Source organism: Muscardinus avellanarius (genome assembly GCF_963383645.1).
Source record: "Muscardinus avellanarius genome assembly, chromosome: 4".
Lineage (NCBI taxonomy): Eukaryota > Metazoa > Chordata > Mammalia > Rodentia > Gliridae > Muscardinus > Muscardinus avellanarius.
In genome coordinates this window covers 107,635,599-107,656,167 of record NC_137789.1, presented here as the reverse complement: position 1 = coordinate 107,656,167, position 20,569 = coordinate 107,635,599, and the positions used below count along the sequence as shown (strand labels likewise).

The 20,569-nt window shown below is 41.0% G+C and overlaps 1 protein-coding gene across 4 annotated transcripts in view; it reads left to right on the top strand.

Moving 5' to 3' along the window:
* Positions 1–20,569, top strand: part of FAM13C (family with sequence similarity 13 member C) — a gene marked incomplete at both ends in the record, with an annotated part of 120,063 nt that overhangs the window by 50,338 nt on the left and 49,156 nt on the right. For all 4 annotated transcript variants that reach the window (XM_080693679.1, XM_080693678.1, XM_080693677.1 and 1 more), the window contains one exon: positions 9,160–9,223. In XM_080693679.1, coding sequence (XP_080549805.1) covers positions 9,160–9,223 — 64 coding nt within the window. The remainder of the gene's footprint in view (positions 1–9,159; positions 9,224–20,569) is intronic.

Below are 20,569 nucleotides of genomic sequence, written 5' to 3'. Positions count from 1 at the left end.
TTAATGTTGCTGGTCCTCAGGAGACCAGCTCCTCTACTTCATGCAGGTACCCTCACTCCATAGCACTGACCTGGGGACTGCCTGCACATCTCTCTCACCTCTAAAGAGCTCTTTTCTTCCCTCCATTTATCTAAATTTCAACCCCATCTTAGAGTTCAACTCACTCCCAGCTTTTTAAGCACTCCTCTTTTCCCAACAGGCCACACTGATCTCTGTAGTTAGAAAACGTTCAACCCAAACTAGTCTTGTGGTTAACCTCAAGAGTTCTTTGGCTTATCTCTTCAAATAGGATATAAGTTCATTTTTCTGCAATTCTTTTGAATGTATAGTTTCTCATTACAGTGACGAAATGGTAGGCTTTCAGTTTGGTAAGGTTTGTACTAATTCTTAGGTAGGCAGAACCTTGGAATTATAGATTGCCCTCCACAGTTCCATGCCTCCCTTGGCCATGTTTCATTATGGTCCTTTACAGTAACAGGACTTTCCCAAGCTGTGGTTTGTTTTAGTGCTGCCTGCACTTTGCCATACTTCCAAGTCTGTCCCTCACAGTGCCCAGATAACCTCCACGGTCCTGCTCTTACGCACATTTTAAGCCAGCCCTTAGCTTCTTTCTGATTAAATTGAACACCATGCATACTTTGATAACAGCTGATTTTTCCTGAATTGTGAGTTGAGACTTCAGTGATTTGGACTCTCCTGTTCAACTTGGCCATATGATTAAGATAATCTCAAAGAAGTGTGTACAGGGACTAAACATGGACAAGTGATCCCAGGCGGCCATGAATAGTGGCATTTGGAAAAATGGGCACAGAGAAAATGGTCCTTTTCAATGTATAGTTTCTGGCAACTTTGCTGATCTTGCTCGTGTGTAGCAAGGAGGATGCAGGATTGAATGCCTAGTGGTTATTTCTTGGTAATGGTAGCATTTGTAAGAGGAGAGGGAGTTTGTGTTCTGTCCAACCAGTGGAAACTCTGAATTAGGTAAGGAGAAGGAGCCTCATGGAAGGTTATGGGGTTAGCATGCAAAACTGAACTTAAGGGAAACATTCAGGTCTGGGAAAAGGAAGTGAATCAGACCTGGTGCGTGGAGGTCTAGAATCTCAGTGGCAGGCACTTATCCTCCTGGGATGTCATCACTGGATGCTCCAGTAAGAAGAGCTTTCCATTCCTGTTCACCCTTGCCAATACTGAACCAGTTACTGTTCATCTTGTGTTAAGTCCACATCATCAAGGAGGGGAAAAGCTGGAGTTTAGAGATGTAGGACTCTTTCCTTTGGGGAGAGAAATAAGACCTCCCTGGGGGGGGGGAGTCTCTGTGGTACTGTGTAGAAAGTACCCTCTCAAAGTTAGAGATACTTCCCTTTCCACTGGCAGGTGGTCAGCAGGGCAGCTGACCCTGCCACACTTACAGGCTAAAGGATCAAGCTCTCCTGGGAAGAACCTTGAGGCAGAAAAGTGAGGAGACATGGAAGGTGCCTGAGGTAGGATGGTGCAAGTGAGCAGAACTGAGTTGAAGCATGGGGCGCCCACATGGACACTCTGTCTCTTGGGCTGAACCCTGCCGGGCACAGGGAGCCGGTGTCTGATGGTGGTTAGTGGAGTGAATGAGGGGATGCAAGCAAAGTGCTCTGAAGCTGGCTCAGCAAACCAGGTGTTGCTGCATCATTACTAGTAACAGCACATTATTAGAGTTTCACTGGGCTCCCATCGATTAAGCCCACTGGGTTTCAGTGTCTTCTATAACTCCTCCCGAAGTCTTCCTTTGTGGTTCCCAGGGTATTTCAGCCATACCTACGACTACCTCCCTCCTTGTGCTGGTCCTGCTGCTGGCTGGACTGGTGGCCTGACATTTGGCTCATGTACTCACAGGCATCGCACGGTCCTGGCTACTTCTGAGTTTTGTTTCCTCTCATTGAAGTGAAGAGTCATACTTGTTCTAGGGAAGCTGGGTTGCCTGGGGTTTGGGTTTCTCATAGTGTCTCCAGAAATACAGCTTTTCCCTCTCTAGCAACATATCCCCTGAGAGTCACACCAGAAGTACTCAGCCATTTCTGCATTAGAATGAGCCCCTTACCTGTGTCCTTTAGCCCCCAGGCTGCTACACTTGGACCTTTGGGATAATTTTTCCCAAACAGGGATCTCCTTGTGCTTGCTTACCACACCTTACTCTTGCACTCCTCTGCAAATTCTGATTCAGTTGGCTTGGATTTGGGCCCAGGAACCTGTTTTAATAGTACTGGTTGCTTCTCATCTCTAGAAAAGTGTAGAGAGGGGCCTGGTTCCCAGCTGCTGGGTTTGTTATTGGGAGTTAGCATTTTGCTTCTACCCATGGCAGCCTTGCCCCTCAACAGGAGTGCATTGACCTGGACACGTAGATAAATGAGTTGGAAAGTCAACTCATGAGCATATGTTGACTTCTCTGACTTCTGTTTTTTATCAGTAGTCTCTTTGGGAATAATTTAAGCTCTGTGCCTTGGGTCCCCTCCACCCACTTTATCTTTGAACTTGTCTGTCCATTATTTGACCTTGGTCCTTTAGCTCAGACAATTGGTTCTAACCAAACAGAGAATGTCTTCAATGTGGCTTAGCCTCCCCAGAGAAAGGAACTTTATATTAACGGGTATTGAGGCTTGTTATTGTTGGTAATATTACTGGAATGCATTGTCGTCTTGTCTGTGTCTGCATATAGAACTATTGTTTTTATATAAAGAATGTTTTGCTCAGAGGATTGTCCTCTTGGGATATACCTTTTGTTTTTAAAAGAGTTTCAGGAAACAGCAGTCATACAGCCAGCCAGCAGTCATCCGGGTATACATTTGTATATCCCAAGTGTTGCTTTCTAATACAGAGACTCAGCTGAATGAAGTGGATTATCTTAAATCATAAGATGTGACTCTAGATTGGCACTGTTTGCTCTCAAGGCTCTGATTCTATATGAACCTTTCGGAAAAGTGTGTTACGATGCTTTCTTTCTACTCTTTATTCCCAGGGTTACTAAATTATGGGTTAGAAAGTCACTTGCTATCTTTTTAATAGGTCTTTTCAGGGAAGAAATGTATTTACTTAGGGAATGAGAGTCATTCTATAAACAGGCTCTGCTAGCATGCTACTGGTGGGACATGGCATGTGAGTTCTATTACAGTCCTGTGCACACTTGGATTTATGGGAATTGGCAACTTTCCATGACCCTGGGACAAATACTTTGTTAATAAACATATATGTATATGTATATAGCATTATGCCAGGTTTGTCCCTACAGATAAGATACTAAGCAAGACTCATATGGTCCCTGCTACCTAGAGCTTACCATCATGAGAGTCAATCAAATAATTATAAAAATATACAATTAGAAACTGAGTAGTTTTCTATTTTTATACAGTAGAAGATCAGAATATAGTAAGGACATATAAAACGAAGACCTGATTGGGACCTACCTGGTTTATGAAGGACAAATGAGCTCATTAGGAAAGGAAGTTGACTGGGAAGAGCACTGGGGGCACAGGGACAGCCTATCTGAAGACACAAGCCAGGAAGGAGCATGGTGTCCAAGGAACTGAGAGAGCACAGAGAGGGAACGTGACGTGGGCTGCAGTTGAGGTGGTAGATGCCAAGTCCTTCAGGATGTCATGAAACACTTTCAGAATTTTGGTCTTTAAAGGCAGTGGCAGGAGTTTGTGTGGAAAATGGTCTGGCTCAGGTAGTGGGGAAGCAGGGATGGTGGGATAGTCCAGATGAGGGGATGGTGACTTGGGCTAAGAGGGCAGTGGTGGAGGTGATGGTGAGGGACAGATGCAAAAGACGTTTGGGATAAGAAATTGAAGGACTGGTAATAACTGGCCACTGGGCTTGAGGAACGTTTCAGATAACTCTTAGAACTCTTCCAGGAGCGCTTGGCTGGATGGGAAGCTTTTCACTAAGATAGATAGGAAATACTTTCCTCTACTAATTTAATTATGGTTAAAATGTTGATTTAAATACAAAATCATGAACTAAAATGTGGCTTTTCCACAAATTATCACATCCTGTGGTTTGATGCTGTCCTTAGGCCAAGATAAATATTTTAATGCTTAGTTGTTTTTTCTGTTCTGAATTCCATGGCATCTCCCAAGAGAGGTCCACCGTGGGCTGACCCCACCAGCTGACTCAGCACATGCTTTAGGGTTCTGACAAAGAACCCTAAATAGGAATGCCAAAAACTTTCAGACAACTTGTACTTCCAGAGGCTATCCACACATTTGTAATCCTAGAATCCAGGGAAAAAAATTCTTTTTTGTATGTTTTTGTGGAACTTAGGATGGAACCCAGGGACATTCTACCTCCAAACTCCACTTCCACCCCTATTTTTTATTCTTTATTTTGAAACAGGGTCTCACTAAGTTGAGGAGGGCCTCACTGAGTAGCTGAGGCTGGCCACGAACCCACAATCCTCCTGTTTCAGTCTCTCAAGTATTTCGGATTACAAGTGTGTAGCACTCCTGGCTTTTTTATGTTTATAATTAAAAAAGAATAAGGGACGGGAGAGCAGGTTGGGATCCAGAGGGAAATATACCAAGTGCTGGGTGCATGTATGTTTGTATCACTTGGAACCTCATTATGATGTGTAATTACAATGCACCAAGAAATGTACAAAATATTTTCTATTGGTGCATTGTCATTGTAATGGTGAGATTCATAGTGATATATTCAAATATACATATAATATTGTTTGGTGTGTTTCCTTACTCTATCCTTCCCCTTCTCCCTCGCTTGGCCCCCTTCTACTGCTCTACTGATCTTTCCTCTAATTCTCATGAGTTTTTACAATTAAGTTTTGCATTTTCTTTCCTTTTCGTTTTCTCTCTAGCTTGCACATGAGGGAAAACATGTAGCCCTTGATTTTGAGTCTGGCTTATCTCATTTACCATGACGTTCTCCAGTTCCATCCATTTTTTTTTTTTTTTGCAAATGGCATAATTTGTTCTTTATGGCTGAGTGATGTTTTATTGTGTGTATATATCACATGGTATTTATCCATTCGTTTGTTCATTGACACCTAAGTTGGATTCATAATTTGGCTATTGTGAATGGTGCTGCTATAAACATGGGTATGAATGTATCTTTAGAGTATTCCAATTTTAATTCTTTTGAAAAGATACTGAGGAGTGGCCCATCTGGGACATAAGGCAGTTCCAATCCTAGTCTTGAAGAACTTCCATATACTAATCTTTTTAGTGATTGTACTAATTTACAATCCCACCAATATTGGATAAGTGTTCCTTAAGGAAAAACTCTTTTAATATAAGAACACAATTAAATTCACATTTCTGTTTTATTTTGAATTATGTAATGGTGGTGGTAGCAGTGGTGATGGCAGAGTGTATGATAGCAATGGGGTACCTGTGATAGTGATGGTGGTGTTGGTGATTATGCTAATAGTGGTGATTCTGATGGTGGTGATGCTATTAGTGGTGATGGTGGTGGTGGTACTATTTATTGCATTATTGTCAATGGTAGTGGTGGTGATTGTGTTGGTGATAGTATTATTGACCATTAATGATGGTGGTGGTAGTGATGTTGGAATGAGCCTTATGTTTGTGGTAAGGGCATCCTCGGTGGTAACGGTGGCAATCTTGCAGGTGATAATAATGGTGGTGATTAGAGGCATTAGATTTTCATCAGTACTGGGGACTGTAATTGGACTCTGAGAAATAGGCTTCATTTTCCACTGCCTAGGCTGGATTGTAATGAAATTGGCAGAATACGGCAACGGTCTTACTCATCTTGCCCTGTCAGAAGCATGCATTTGATATAGATGTGCTAGTCATTTTGCTATTGCTGTTGTGGGTGGAGGGAGGCAGGAGAATTGGAGCCGGTATTTCAGTGTGATGCAGTTTTTGTGTGTAGGCAGCTTCCTGGCAGCATTCTGTATGGTTTGAGCAATTTCTTTAAAGATATTAGAAAGCAGGAAGTTGGGTCAGCTGGCTACTGTTGTAGTTCTCCTCTTTCATTGTGCTTCTCCAGTGAGGAGCTTCTGTTTCTTCTTCCTCTTCTACCATGGTCTTTATCTTTCTGATCCAGCACTTTGATTCTCATTGACTCTAGGTGACTGACACTTTCTGCAGTGTGGGCTTGGCCAGTTCTCCTGCATGCCATGTTCTCTGAACATCCTTCTCTTTTTCTCTGTAATACTCAGTATCTGGTGCACCATAAATCTTCACTAGCTTGCTTCTTGATGTTCTCTCTCCTCTGAGAAAACATATTCCACAAGGATAGACTGCTTAATTTCCAATACCTGAAATAGTACCTGGCACATAGTCAGTACTTAGTAAATGAGTGGATGAAGTTACTTAACTGCCCTTTCTCCTTTTAGGGCAAATGGATGTAACAATGCTAATCTCATAGGATTACTTGGGGGATTAAATGAAATAAATATATACAAACTGGCACAGTGAGCCTGGTCCTACCTCTCCAGTTCCTCCACCATTCTAACATGAGCTCCTAAGTTCCGATCCTCAATTTGCTGAAAACAGCCTGAAGCCTGTGTGTTCATTCGTGTTATCTTTTGCTTAGATTTTATTAGATTTTTTAAGCTTTCTTAAGGCATAGACTCGGCTAGTTTATTACTTCTCCAATGTGATAGAAAGTAGATGTTCACATGGTCAGTGAAAGTACCTTTGATGCTTTAGACTCTGGTTCTCAAACTTGTTCTGGAGGTTTAGCCTCTGGTCAAGAGTAGTTTTTCTAGGAGATTTGGTAATTATATTACATGTAGACTGTTTTCTGCATCTCCATAATATACAAAATATATACATGACACACATAGTATTTTAGCAAGGTATATTTCTGCCTTTTTTCATTAGTGTTAGCAAAAATTACATTTGAAAAGTATAAACAAAAGTGGGCATTTTAGTGCACACCTTTAATCCCAGTGCTTGGGAAGCTGAGACAGGAGGATCATAGGTACAAGGCCAGTCTCTGAAACTTAGGCCCCGAGCAATGAGACCCTGTTTCAAAATGAAAACAAACAAACAAACAAACAACAGGACAGGGCCTAGTTTAGCTCAGAGATAGAATGTCCCTGGATTCAATTCCTAATATTAAAGAAACACAGAAACAAATGCACACAAAACCCCACAAAAATACCACTTTTCCATTTTTTTTCTGTTCCTACTTTATACGTCTTTAGAAACATCATTTGCAAACCATTGTCAGTGACAAAAATTGAGATCCACTTGAAGTTTTAGAGGTTAATAGATGAGATGGATTACCCCTTCTTGCCTCCCTCAGCATCTTTCTTTTTTGTGTAAAGAGCTCTCTGATATTTGTTTGTTTTTGTTTTTTGTGGTACTTGGGATGGTACTCAGGGGCATTCTCTGAGCTGCACCCCCAGCCTTATTTTTTATTCTTTATTTTGAAACAAGGTCTCACTGAGTTGCAAAGGTCTCACCAAGTCACTGAGGCTGTCTACAAACCCAATCCTCCTGTCTCATCCTCCCAAATGCTGGGATTACAAGCATGTGCCACCATACCCAGCTCCCTGTGTTTTTGAAGCCCCCAAATCACTGTGTTAGTGGCTCTGGGGACTGATGGACGTTGGCTGGGTAGACCAGAGGTTGCTCACACTCTTCTTACCCAAGTTGTTGGTGCCTGAGCTTGTGACTGGGAGCCAGAGTCTTCTTTCAACCAGAAAGGAGATGCTGGTTTGTGCGGGCATGGGAGACTCATGTCTGACCTTCACAATTTTCTCTTCTGTTCATCACCTTACTTTTTTCATTAGAAGTAAATTGTTTAGACCAGGCACAGTGGCATGTGCCTCTAGACCAAGCTACTTACTTAGATTGCTTGAGGGCACACGTTTAAGACCAACCTGGGCACACAGCAAGGCTCAGCCTCAAGATACACAGACAGATAGACAGATGGACAGACAGAGAGATGTTTACACAGTTAACACCTCTGGCTTGAAAGAAACCCTCATTACTAAGAATTTTTTTTTTTTGGCGAGTCTGGGGATGAAGAATGTTTTGAAGAAGCTAAGTTTATGGCATTTCTAAATGCATTACGACATTGAAGAATCATTAATCCTGTTGAATTTAGAGAATATAAATGCTTTCTTCAAGATTCAAATTGAGACAGAAAAATAACAATAAGCTATTATGTCCAAAAATACATTTTTATAAGTAAATTACTGACTAAACCTCTTATTCATTAAGGTAGCTGGCCTTTTTATAAGGACAACAATCAGAATTTAATATGCTTATTATACAAAACCCTAACACACTGCTGCAGAAAAGCTTCAATGCTTGGTAACAGATACCATTAGGACATAGGATCTGACAAATGAGTTTGAAACTAAGCACTTTTTTAAAGCTAAAGAAAATTAACTCAAAGTAATATGCCTTGTTTTAAGTTCTTTTTTTTTTCTTCCTGGGGAAACTATGAAGTGGAAAAACCCACTTTGCAACCCAGCAATGAACAGAAGGTTTATCATGTAAGCTAGGAGATGGGATGAGACTTCCAAAAATGACTCCAGAGGATAAATAGTAGGTTTCTATTGCAACTGTATTAGATTATGTTCCTTCATTCAAAAAACTATCGAACTTATACTAGGCACAAATTAATCAGTGTAGGAAATGGGCATAAATAATGCTTTCTTGTACATTTTAGTATGAAAATGTCAATAAACATAATTTCAGACAGTAGTAAGTGCTAAGGAGGAAACACTAGGACAGCCTGGTGGGAAGGGAAGTGCATTTCTGGTTCGGGAGTCAGGAAGCTCTCCTTGGTGAGGTGACTTGTGGGCTGAGCTAACGCTTACGTGATGATCAGAGTCCAGTGTGTGTAAATCTGGGGAAAGCAGTCCAGGTCCAGGGACAGCGGTACGAAGGTTTGAAATGGGAGCAAGCTCTGTGTGTTTAAGAAACAGAGAGAAGGCCAGGGGTACTGGGGTGAATGGACAATAGTGAGACGGGTGGGGGGGCAGGAAGGCTGGCAAGGCTCAACACTGTCCTGTGTCCCAGGAGTGTAATGTGTGTAAGGAGTCTGGGCTTGATTCTCTAGTCAGTGGGACACCACTAAAGGATTTTAACTGAGTCTTGGCCAGATCTGTAGCCACCAGCTTCAGATGGGTAATTGTTGAAAGGTTTCTTTTAAATGGACATAATTTTCCTTTGTATTTTATAGAATAGACCAGAAGGCTGCCATTTGGCCAAAGGATGCTTTTGAAACTCAGCAGGACCTAAGTGAGGTAGGTATACTTGTCATTGGTTATATGAACATGCGTACGCCGAACATGAAATTTACTGTTCTTTTTTGCAGAACTAGAAATTCTTTGTGGTTGAAACTTTACTTTTATTCATATAAGTGAGCCAGTCACGCTTGAACTTCTTTTTTCAGTTGGTAATATTTTTCCTTGCTCTGGAGCAAACACATTTCAAATGTTATTTTCGAGGCTGCTCACCGTGTCTTGGACCTAACCCAAGTCCAGCAGTTGTTTCTTTATTTGATTTTCAACTTTGCTTTAGGATTGTATAACCACTGCAGTTTCAGTTAACATTTGCAACAGTTTCTTTTAATTTTATTTTATCTGCTTTCCCCCTCTTTTTTTTCCCCATTGGCGTTTACAGTCTCAAACATAATCATGCTTACTGTTTATTCCCTGAGCATTGTGTATTTTTTTTTAATATGGTCTTAATCTGCTTTGAGATATGAGGCCATGTTTTCTACCCCAATGGTTTCCCACTAAACTGCACATCTCAACATCAGCTTGTTCTAGATTTTGTTTGAAATATATAATTGAATTCTAATGTTGGAAATCAACATAATAGAATTGGAGTACCTACTTTTATGAATGCCTTGGCTTAAGACATTGGTTAGGAATGCCCTGTTTTTTTTTTTTTCTTCTCATCCTCATTTTTTTCTTCTCATCCTCATTAAATTAGAGCAGTGGGTAGAACGTGGTATGCTTGATTAGGATCAGGACTTGGTCCTCAGATGCCTAGAGTAGAAATCAGGGGCTTCAGGCAAATTATTTACTTGGTATTTTGAAGATATATCCCTTCTCTGCCCTTCAGCAACCCCCCAGGAAAAGCATTTAACTACATTTAGGTGATTTTATTTTTCTCTTATCTTCTTTTGGTAGAACTTGGCAAAATGAATAGCTAATGGTAGTTCAGCTGTCCGGGTAAGCCAAGATAAATAACAAAAGTTGTAAAAAATGTCCTAAAGATAGGGACTCAGAATACTACTTGTTATTTGTATACATGTGTGCCTTCAAACTCCACAATCGTACTTGTGGTAACAAGAGTGGAAAAGAGTTTAAAAGAAAAAAGGCAAGAGCCTGAATCAATGACTGCAGCTGTAGGCCTCACTGTGAACAAGCAAAACGCTAGTTTTAAAGAAGCAGTGGTTTGTTTTGACATAAGTGACTAGAAAAACGAGGTGATTGTAAGAGTCAGCTCGTGAGAGTTCTCAAGTATTTGGGAGAAACTGATTTTTGTGAGCAGGAAACCCAGGAGAGTGCTGAGATGGTTTGCGCATTCCTAAATTTCACAGTTGTGAAAAGCTCTATTTGAAAATTTCCTTTTTTTGTATTCCTTCACTGCATTGTATTTGCAAATGACATGATGTGTAACAGCTCACTCCTCTGGCATTACATGAGCTTAGGAGTACTGAATGGAGACAAACATTCAAAGGGGTAGGCAGCGCCATTTAATTTTCTTTTTTTTGGTGGTACTGGGGTTCCTGGAAACTTTTCTACCTCCGGGCTACACTCCCAGACCAATTTAAATTTTTTTTTTTTTTTTTTTTGGAAACACGGTCTCTTAAGCCAGCATGGCTGACTTCAAAACTGCATGATCCTCCTGTCTCAGCCTCCCAAGCGCGGGGATTACAAGCGTGCGCCACCACGCCCGGCAGGCAGCGCCATTTTTAAACGTGCATTCCTCCAGGCGAAGCTGGGGCTGCTGATCTAGGCTGGGTAGACACAGTGGGCAGGTAGGTGCTCAAAGCAGTTTGGTTCCAGTCAGGGGTAAGCTGTATGTGTAGGTCTTCACTCTTATGCAGCGTCTGTTGTGATTAAAATTTAAGATATAGAAAGCAACTTTAGAGACGCCATCAGGGACAGCATGAGTAGAACAGAGGCCTGGCTGGGAGGGTTGGACAGGGTCACACTCATTGATGCAGACATCCTGCAGAATAGAAATATAAAATATGTCCTTCCCAGCATGTCTCAACTCATTAAACACAAAACTCTTATGGAAGAACTCCTAATTATTATTTCTGTGTGTGTGTGTGTGTGTGTGTGTGTGTGTGTGTGTGTGATACTGGGAATGGAACCAAGGGGCATTCTACCTCTGAGATACACCACCAGACCTTTTTATATTTTATTTTGAAACAGGGTCTCACTAATATTTCCTTAGATGATGGGATATAATGGGAAACGTTCCGTATATATTGCTTTACTATTTTTAAGGGAAATAAAGAATACGTAAAGGAGAGTACACAGGTAATAAGCATGAAGGTGAATGAATTCTTAGGAAGTGTGTAACCAAAACTAGATAAGAAACAACATAACCAGCATCACAGATGATTTCTTCCAGTTGCTACTCCCTTATGAGGATAACTGCTATTGAAACTAATGTGGATTTATTTTGCCAATTTTTGAGCCTTTTACAATGGACTGAGTCTTGTGTTTGGCTTAATTTGCTCAATATTATATTTGCAATATTTATTTATGTTCAGTGTATGGTGTAGTTTTCATTTGCCTTACTATAACCTATCACATGGGTTTTTGTAGTTTTGGACTATTATGATCTGTTTTGGTCAACAATCTCACTGCTGTAATCTGTGAACAGCTGGCCATACAATTTAGAGGAAGGAAGATACATTTGCTCACAGGTTTCGGAGATTTTAGGGTTCCGTTTATGCTAGGCCAGATCTTCTGAGCTCAGGATATGGTGATGGGAGGCAGAGACGGAGAGAACAGGGTTGTGCTCTCATTATGGAGGCTGGAAATGAGAGGGGAGAGAAGGAACCACACGGAGCCCCAAAGGCCACACTCCGAAGACCCACTTTTGGAGCCACACCCCACCTTCTCAGGAAACTACCCAGTAAATCCATTTTAACACTTTATCCACTGATGAGATTGTAACCCTAATGACTTAGTTACATCACCTCTGAACAGTAATACATGAGGTCTTCAGAGGACATTCTGTATCTAACCATAATATGATCAGTTGTTATTTAGTCTTTTTTTTTTTTTTTTTTTTTGGTGGTACTGGAGATGGAACCCTTCAACCTCCGGGCTACATTCCCAGACCTATTTTTATACTTTTTAAATTTGGAAACAGGGTCTCTTAAGCCAGTGCGGTTGGCTTCGAACGTGCGCGATCCTCCTGTCTCCACCTTCCAAGCGCGGGGATTACAAGCGTGCGCCACCACGCCCAGCTTATTGCCATTTTTTATTATGAGCTATTTTCTAGCCTCTTTGTTCAGCCGACTTTTTACAGGAGTATTCCTTCCAGCTCTGAACAGACATGTAAGATAGAATCTTTTGTTATGTAAACTTTCTTCATTTCATTGCTCTTTTCTTTTGATTTATCTGCCTCCTCCAGCCCTAAAAAAACCCCACCAGTTCTTTATCTGCACTCTTTATTTCAGACCAAATTGCAAGTCTAAAATAAAACCCAATTTCTTGAGCCTCATGAAAAGATGGTACACAAGCATTTTCTAGATATTCCCATGAACCTTATTGCCATATATAAATAATAACAATTATAAGATGCTACAAGTGTGATTTATACCATTCCAAAATTCCACAATTGGTATTTTATGTCTACTATTTGAATCTCTTATACCACTTGCTCAGTTCTTGGCCTGGGTTGGGTCCTTTTATGTCAGGCATGGTGACACGTGGTGTGACATATCTATGTCATTTGTGTGTTTGTCTTCCCAGTGGGCTGAGATGCTTAATTTTCTGCTTCCATTTTGTATGAATAAGTACTTGACTTCTGCCAATCTAGAGCTCCCAAGGTATGACACTGAGTGTCTTGATAGGACTTGGGTTTCTATTTCTTTTGTCTTTTTATGGTGTCTCAGAGACTATACCATTAGAGTTTATTTCTGAAAAACTAAGTCCCTTAGACCATTCCCCCTGACCTGTCTGACTTCCTCTTTAAGACATCTGGAGATTTTATTTATTGGGGTTTTCTAAAACCTAATTGAGAAATATTCTAGACCAGATATCTGGAAATCTCTTGTCTCCCTTAACCATTAGTCTCAGTTATTCCACCGAATCTGTATAATTAATAAGTATTCAGTAGATCCAAACGGTGCTTGAAAGATAAAATGAGGAAAAATGGCTGTTTTCTCTGTACTCTTATACTGTTCTAATAAAGAAAAATAACAGGTTTATAAAGAAAATTAATGGATCGCCCTTTCCCTAAGCAAACATGCCTTTTTTTGGCTCTCAAATCAACTCCCGGACTGCATGTCAGATGCATTGTAGCAACTTGTTTTAGTCTTTTATTTGTAAGATTGGGAGGAGGTTTTGCATTCGGTTAACTAGGGTTCCTTTCAGTTTCAACACTCACCAATTCTCTTTTCTCCTTTACTCAGTTCCTGTGAAATTTAGTTATAGATTTCCATCAAAGAAGGAGTGAGGCAAATTGTCCCAGAGTTACTCAGGGGAAGACCTCATGAAGGACCGTCTTCTGAAGGCTTGTTGGGGAACTGAATACTAAATAGTATTGTAAAAGTGACACCTGTGATTAGCATAGACTGAGCAGGGGCATTGCCATATAATATGTGAAGAATTAGTTGTGAGTAAAGATTTCAAATTAGCTGTGGGTCAGCTTGAACCTTCCGATTGATTTTGACATATTTGCTGGAACAACTCATATGTCATCATCCGATTAAAAAAAAAAAAAGAATTGCCTAAAAATGTCAAGGCCTCTTCATAGCCCCCACACTCATTTTTTTTAATCTCATAGTACTATGAAGATATCTGGCACTTAACTTTTAGATAAAGCAGGTATCAATTAAGTAAGAGTTTGTTGCTGGGTATGAAGGTGCACACCTATATTCCCAGTACGTGAAAGACTGAGACTCAGGTTCAAGACCAGCCTCAGCAACTTAGTGAGACTCTCAGCATACTAACGAGACCATATTTCAAAATAAGGAGGGGGGCTGGACATGTAGCATGGAGGTAGAATGTCCTTGGGTCCAATCCCCAATACCATTAAATCCATAAATAATAATAGATATAAAAATAAGAGTTTGTTTCCATGTTACTTTTTACCAAGAATTTCAAGATCCTAGAGGTAAGGTATTCCATAAGCCCAACTGGCCCTGAAAGAGAAGTTTGTCTATGGTCCCCTTAAGTATATGTCTTATTTCCCACCCCTTAGAGGCTTGTTGACTTGACACAGTCTTATGCTGCCATGGACCAACTCTACAGTTTATCTTCTCTGAGTTTAAGAAGCTAATTTATAAATCTGAAGAAGAAAATCTTGCCATGGCCTACTGGGCCTACCCAAGAGAAATTTTCAAGCACAAAGAAGCAGAGGCTCAGTCTTAGAATGGGACAGTGAGTAAACTCAGTGCCTGTCTTTTGTCCAATAGTAAACCCTATACCTCTACTGGTGAGGACTTCAAGGTAGCTAAGACTTGGGAGGTCTTGAGGGGAAGTACTTCTAGGAGAGTACTGTCATTTTGTGTTTCCAGAATCAAACTGTGAAGACAACTCCCTGTTTCTCCACGTATGGTTCCCATTAGATAACTGATCTTAAGAACAAAGAGGAATCCAGAACAGAATAAGTTCCGTTGCAGGGTACTACAGAAGAGATGGGGGGAAATGGAGTTTATATTTAGAAGGTCTGAGATCTTGGAAGTTCATGATATCCTGCTGAGACAACCAGACATAGTTAAGTGAGAAAACATTAGCATTTAGGGGTTTGGGGGCCAGATATTCCTATGGTTTTCAGTATGGATGTTGAAGTAACTAAATATGGAAGGGACCATTGATGGAGAGGAAGAAACCCAGCCCGGAAAGAAGTCACTGAGATGTGTACATCCAAATCGTAGAATGCGAGATGACAGTGTCCTCTGTAGGGGAGAGGGTATTAGAGGACTCAGCGGCGAGGGCCAAAAGGTGACAATGATAACCTGTACTTCCTGTCCTTCTTCCTGCTTTCCAACTCTGAGAGGTGGAAAGTAGGAAAAAGAAGTGCTTTTTGAAGCTAGAGAAAATTCAAGCCACATTGATCTCTCATGAAAAAAGTTGATGGTCATATTGGCTATGCCACTTCACCTGGTAATCAGTATAACTTCCTATATCTGAAAAGGACAGTCACAAGCTCTCTGATGCCATGTTGGGCTCCTTTTATGAGTACCTCGAGCAGAAGGATAATATCATATCTTTAATGAGGATAATATTAGTACAACTCTATTCTGAAGACTCCATTATGGTCCCCTTTTGAGTGTGTAGAACAGACTCTAAAGATTTTGGGTATTAATTGACCTTATAGGGCCTCCTCTGCAGCTATTTTGAAGTTTGACTTTATCAAAAATGGCTGGGAGATTTCCAATGTGTGTGTGGCATCTTCCCTCTCACTGTTTGGTGAAGAACCATGCATAGAAAAGATGCTCAGAGTGAGACTAGATTCAGCTTCATGCTGAGCAATGTTTTGCATGAGCTTCCACCCTAAGGGGACAAAATTATTAGGAATTCCATTGGAATTACCAGAAAGTATTGATGTTAAAAGAAACAAAGGTAATAAATTACTAATGTGAGACAAATGCTTAATGATGACTTCACACCAATAACCAGTTTGACTTCTGTAATCTTTGTATTTATTTCACAAAGGCAACATCTGAGTTCATATGTTCACCAAAACTGATATGAAAATTTAATACTTGAATCTCATTTATTTGGCTTGGGGCATTTGTCCATTCCTGAACTAGTCACTTTGAACTTGGGGTTTGGAATAAGATGATTGGCTAGACACGAGCCATATTTTTCCGCTTTAAAACTGGGAATGCTTTTTGCAGAAGATGGATAATTGGATGCCGGTGCCTGAAAGTCTGTTATCCAAGGCAATTTTCCTCTCTGTTGGACCACTGCAGGATGCCACTTGGCCTTTATCTGGTGTGGTTTTTGGAGTTTAGCTAAGATGACCTTGTTATTCTACCAAGGTTTCTTTCTCATCTGGAACAGTATCCTCTGATTCATTTAATTTTAGCCAGCTTTTGTCAGTGTCAACAAGGATGTGCTGTAGCCAACATGGTCATGATGAGAGTCCCAGTTCTCATTCCCAATTGAATGTACAGCACAGCGGAGAAATTCTAAACTGATTCCAAGTCTGACTTACTCTACCCATCTTTCATAAGTGATTGTCCACTCGCTTTTTGTTTCCAGGAGAACCAGGTCTGTAGTCCCTATCCTTGGGGGAATCCTTAGAGTAATGTTGGCAGAAAACATGGAGGCCGTGCCAGCTGTTGCCCAGATTCTGCCTCATCTGAGAATTAAGTTAGAGAAACATCCGAGATATTGGGATGAGCAAAGAAATCATGGCGAAACCTGACATAACCAACCTACTGTTTGTCTTGGGTGGGCCAGTGTTACTCATCTCTCCCCCACTCCACTCCAACTTTGTATTATTGGCCCCTACTCTTCCCTTTGCCATGGTATCTCAATCCTTTTTTATTGTTATTGTTTCTTACTTTTTCACTTATTCCTTTTCATGCTATGAATTTCATACTTAGAAAGGTGGAAGGGATATTCTGTTCTGTGGCACCCAGGATTCAGCCTGTGTTGTAGTTTTTAACCGCTTTGTAGCAAAAGAATAAATCTAAGAATAATGAATGTAGTGAGTTTTTCATGAAGCAAAAGTCTATAAACAACTCTTTGATTTAGAGACTGTTTTTAGATTTTTCCTTTGGGGATGAAATGACCAGGAGAGTTCTCACTTGATAAAATATTAAGTGGACAGGTTTCATGTACATATTCCATTCTCCCCACTCCTGCTAACTTAAAAAAAAAATACTGCTGGTCTCAAAACCAAATTTTTCCTGAAAGCAGTGAAAAGTACTAACGAGTACTTTTTTTAAGCAGTATCTACTGAGAGGCAAATGTGTACCCAGGTTTGGTACAGGAGTGGAAAGCAGGGATTGCAGGAGAAGAATGGGATTTCTTATAAACTTCCCAGAGGTTTCTAGCGACACGCATCAATTCTGGACTTACTCTCTTTATAAATTAATAGAGTCTGATTCTGGACGTGGCTCTCTTTAACACTGGCACATTTCACCCTTTTTAGGATGTTGTTGGCTCTCTTAGGTCTATAACACTCAAGTTTCAAGGCAAAAAAAGCTGAATTTTCTTGCTTTTAAAAATAATATTAGAGCCGGGCATGGTGGTGGCACACGCTTGTAATCCCAGCATTCGGGAGGCTAAGACTGGAGGATCGTGGTTCACAGACAGCCTCAGCTATTTGGTGAAGCCCTCCACAACTTAGTGAGACCCTGTTAAAAAATAAAGAATACAAAATAGTGCAGGGTGTAGCTTGGATGTTGAATGCCCCTGGGTTCCATCCCCAGACCCACACACACACACACAAAAAAAATATTAGAATTTGAGGAGAGGGCTATTGCCTTCCAACTTGACCTGCCATTTCTTTTTTTTTTATTAGTACTATAGACATTTTTTTATTGGTGCATTGTAATCGTATATCACATTGGAATACAAGACTTGAGATGATATACAAGCACACATCATCCATTTAGCCCTCATCCAGCCCCCATCCCATTTTCTCCCCCTCCCTCGATCCCTTGCTTGTTTGGTGATTAACTTTGATACATTTGTTTATGTACCTCCTGCTTTTTAAAGAGGCTCCACCCTCCCCTATTCCATACCCTTTGATTGGTCACCTTAGTTGCTTCACTATAGGGCCCTTTCTATAGCTCGACCTCTTCCTGTTCCTTTCCTCCTAGTTTTTGCTGATTAGGGGAAGCATCTGATTTTTATTTTCTGCGATATCTCTCTGTGCATGCCGCATTGCAAGTACCGATCCCACTCTTGACGGCCCCACTAGTGGCCTGGCTACCCGGTGAACTGATCCAGACCTCGCTGGCTCAAGCAGCAGCCTTGCCTCATGGGAGGTCCCAATTCTGGTCTTGCTGGCCCCCACACTGGCCTAACCCCTCAACTGGCTCCGATCCTGGCCTCGCTGGCCCCAGCACTGGCCTATTCTCAAGGCAGGCTCCGATCCTGGCCTCGGAGACCTCAGTAGCGGCCTTGCCTCACGGAAGGCTCTGATGTCAGCCGCTGGCCCCGGCACCGGCCTAACCCCTCGGCAGGCTCTGATCCCGGCCTCAGAGGCCCCAGCTCTGGCCTTGCCTCACAGCAGGCTCCTATCCCAGCCTCCATGGCCCCGGCATCAGCCTAACCCCTTGGCAGGCTTCAGTCCCGGCCTTGGAGGCCTCAGTAGTGGCCTTGACTCACGGAAGGCTCGGATGCCGGCCATTGGCCCTGGTACTGGCCTAACCCCTCAGCAGGCTCCGATCCCAGCCTCGGAGGCCCCAGCACCGGCCTTGCTTCACAGCAGGCTCCGATGCTGGCCGCTGGCCCAGCGTCAGCCTAACCCCTTGGCAGGCTTTGATCCCGGCCTTAGAGGCCCCAGTAATGGCCTTGCCTCACGGCAGGCTCCAATGCCGGCCATTGGCCCCAGCACCAGCCTAACCCCTTGACCTGCCATTTCTTAAAGACTTAAGTGCATCATTTATTTCATGTCATGTGATTTTATAATTTCCAGTGGGACAGTTATTGACTTTCAATATTTATTGAACTTTAGAAATACATAGGATTAAGGGGATATCATAAAAAATAATAAGGGACAGATGGGCTAGCATAGGGGTTTTGCCCAATGACACAAAATGAGCCAGAATAAGGGTTCAGTGGACCTCTATTATGCCCACATCTTACCAAGTTTAGGATAAGCAGGATATTTTTTTCAGAGCTAAAAATAAAACAGAACAAAGATAGCAACAAAGAAATAACTATATGATTAAAAACACAGCTTAATTTTGTGGTCTTCCACCCATAGGATAGAATTAATGTTCTGGGGAAAAAAAGATTAGTTAGGGGTTTATATCTTAACACCTGTGCTTCTGCATAATTACTATGAGAAACTAGTTTATTCCATGAGTTGCAGATGAGATCCACTCTAATTTTAGAAAAAAAAATAATGTCTTATTATATAGAAAAGCTCAAAGTCCTGTTCTGAAATATGAGATTATTCAATTCTACTATTCTCTCTTAAACATTTTGTTTTTATTATTTATTTAATAAGATAAATATAACAAACCTATCACAATGAGATGAAACTAAGTATATGACTTTTTTCCTAGGCTGAAACCTTTTGACTGAAAGGAAATGTGGTTCAGATTATAAAGTGTTATGGCAAAGTTGTCCTTATTTAAAAAGAAGTACTGATGGGATCCAAATAAAATTTGGATCCTTTTGTCAACAGCAGGATCCTTAGTGTAAGTAGCTGCTGCTTTTATGATGCGTTTCTTTACTGGCCAAGGCAGGAGACTGAGGGCTGAGCACCCTGCACAAAGGGAAGCTGGCATGTACTGAGCTGAGGTGTGTCATGCTGCAAAGCCACAGGGTCCATAGAAGGATGAGCCAGATGTCCAGTGTCTCTAGAGGAAGAATGAATTTGGCTTTTCTTATAGTCATTGACATTAGAAGATGCCTCATTCAGTTTGACAAGAACATCTAGTGCAGCCACAGCCGTTCAACAGGCAACCAGTCTTAGTTCTAAACACTTTATATTTTGTGGTTTGGGGGTCTAGCTGTCAAAGGGAAGTCAAGGCAAGAGGGAAATAAGGTGGCAGAGGGCTGGGGCTCAGGGAAAACTGTTGTCCCTGGGCAGGTGAAACTATCTAGGCAATAATGGCAACATTTAAAGTGGATCGAAAGCCCTGTAGAATAGGGCAATATTTCTCAAAGCATGTATCTTGAAACTCTTGTGTCAAAATGACCTCTGCCCCAGGTCTACTGAATGATCCTTAGATGGTCCATGCATGGAAATACACATCTTTAATAAACTTGCCAATCATTTTATGTACTTTATAATATATTTTTTATTTTTTTAAATTTTTTATTGGTGCACTGTATTCATATATCATAATGGGATAAAAAAAAAACTTGTGTAGACATACATGCACACATTGCCCAGTTAGCCCCTACCACTCCACATACCCTTCCCTCCCCATCCCTTCTTCCCGTGCTTGGCTTAGAGGTTGACATCTATTATTATAGCAATTTCTCCAAGATTAACAATGATAATCTCACATAACAGATTCATTTGTCTGATATCAAACTTTTGATCACTTAGAGATAACATTTCAGTATTTCTTTTTGCCTTCTTTCTTACCAGAGGATATTTTTTCTTTTTTTTTTTAAGGTAAAACTATCGTATATATATTTTTTTTCAGGAAAAAATATATCCTAAAATGAAATATGAACTCTAAATACCCAAAACAATCTCGAAAAAGAATAAAGCTAGAAGATGTACATTTTCTGATTTCA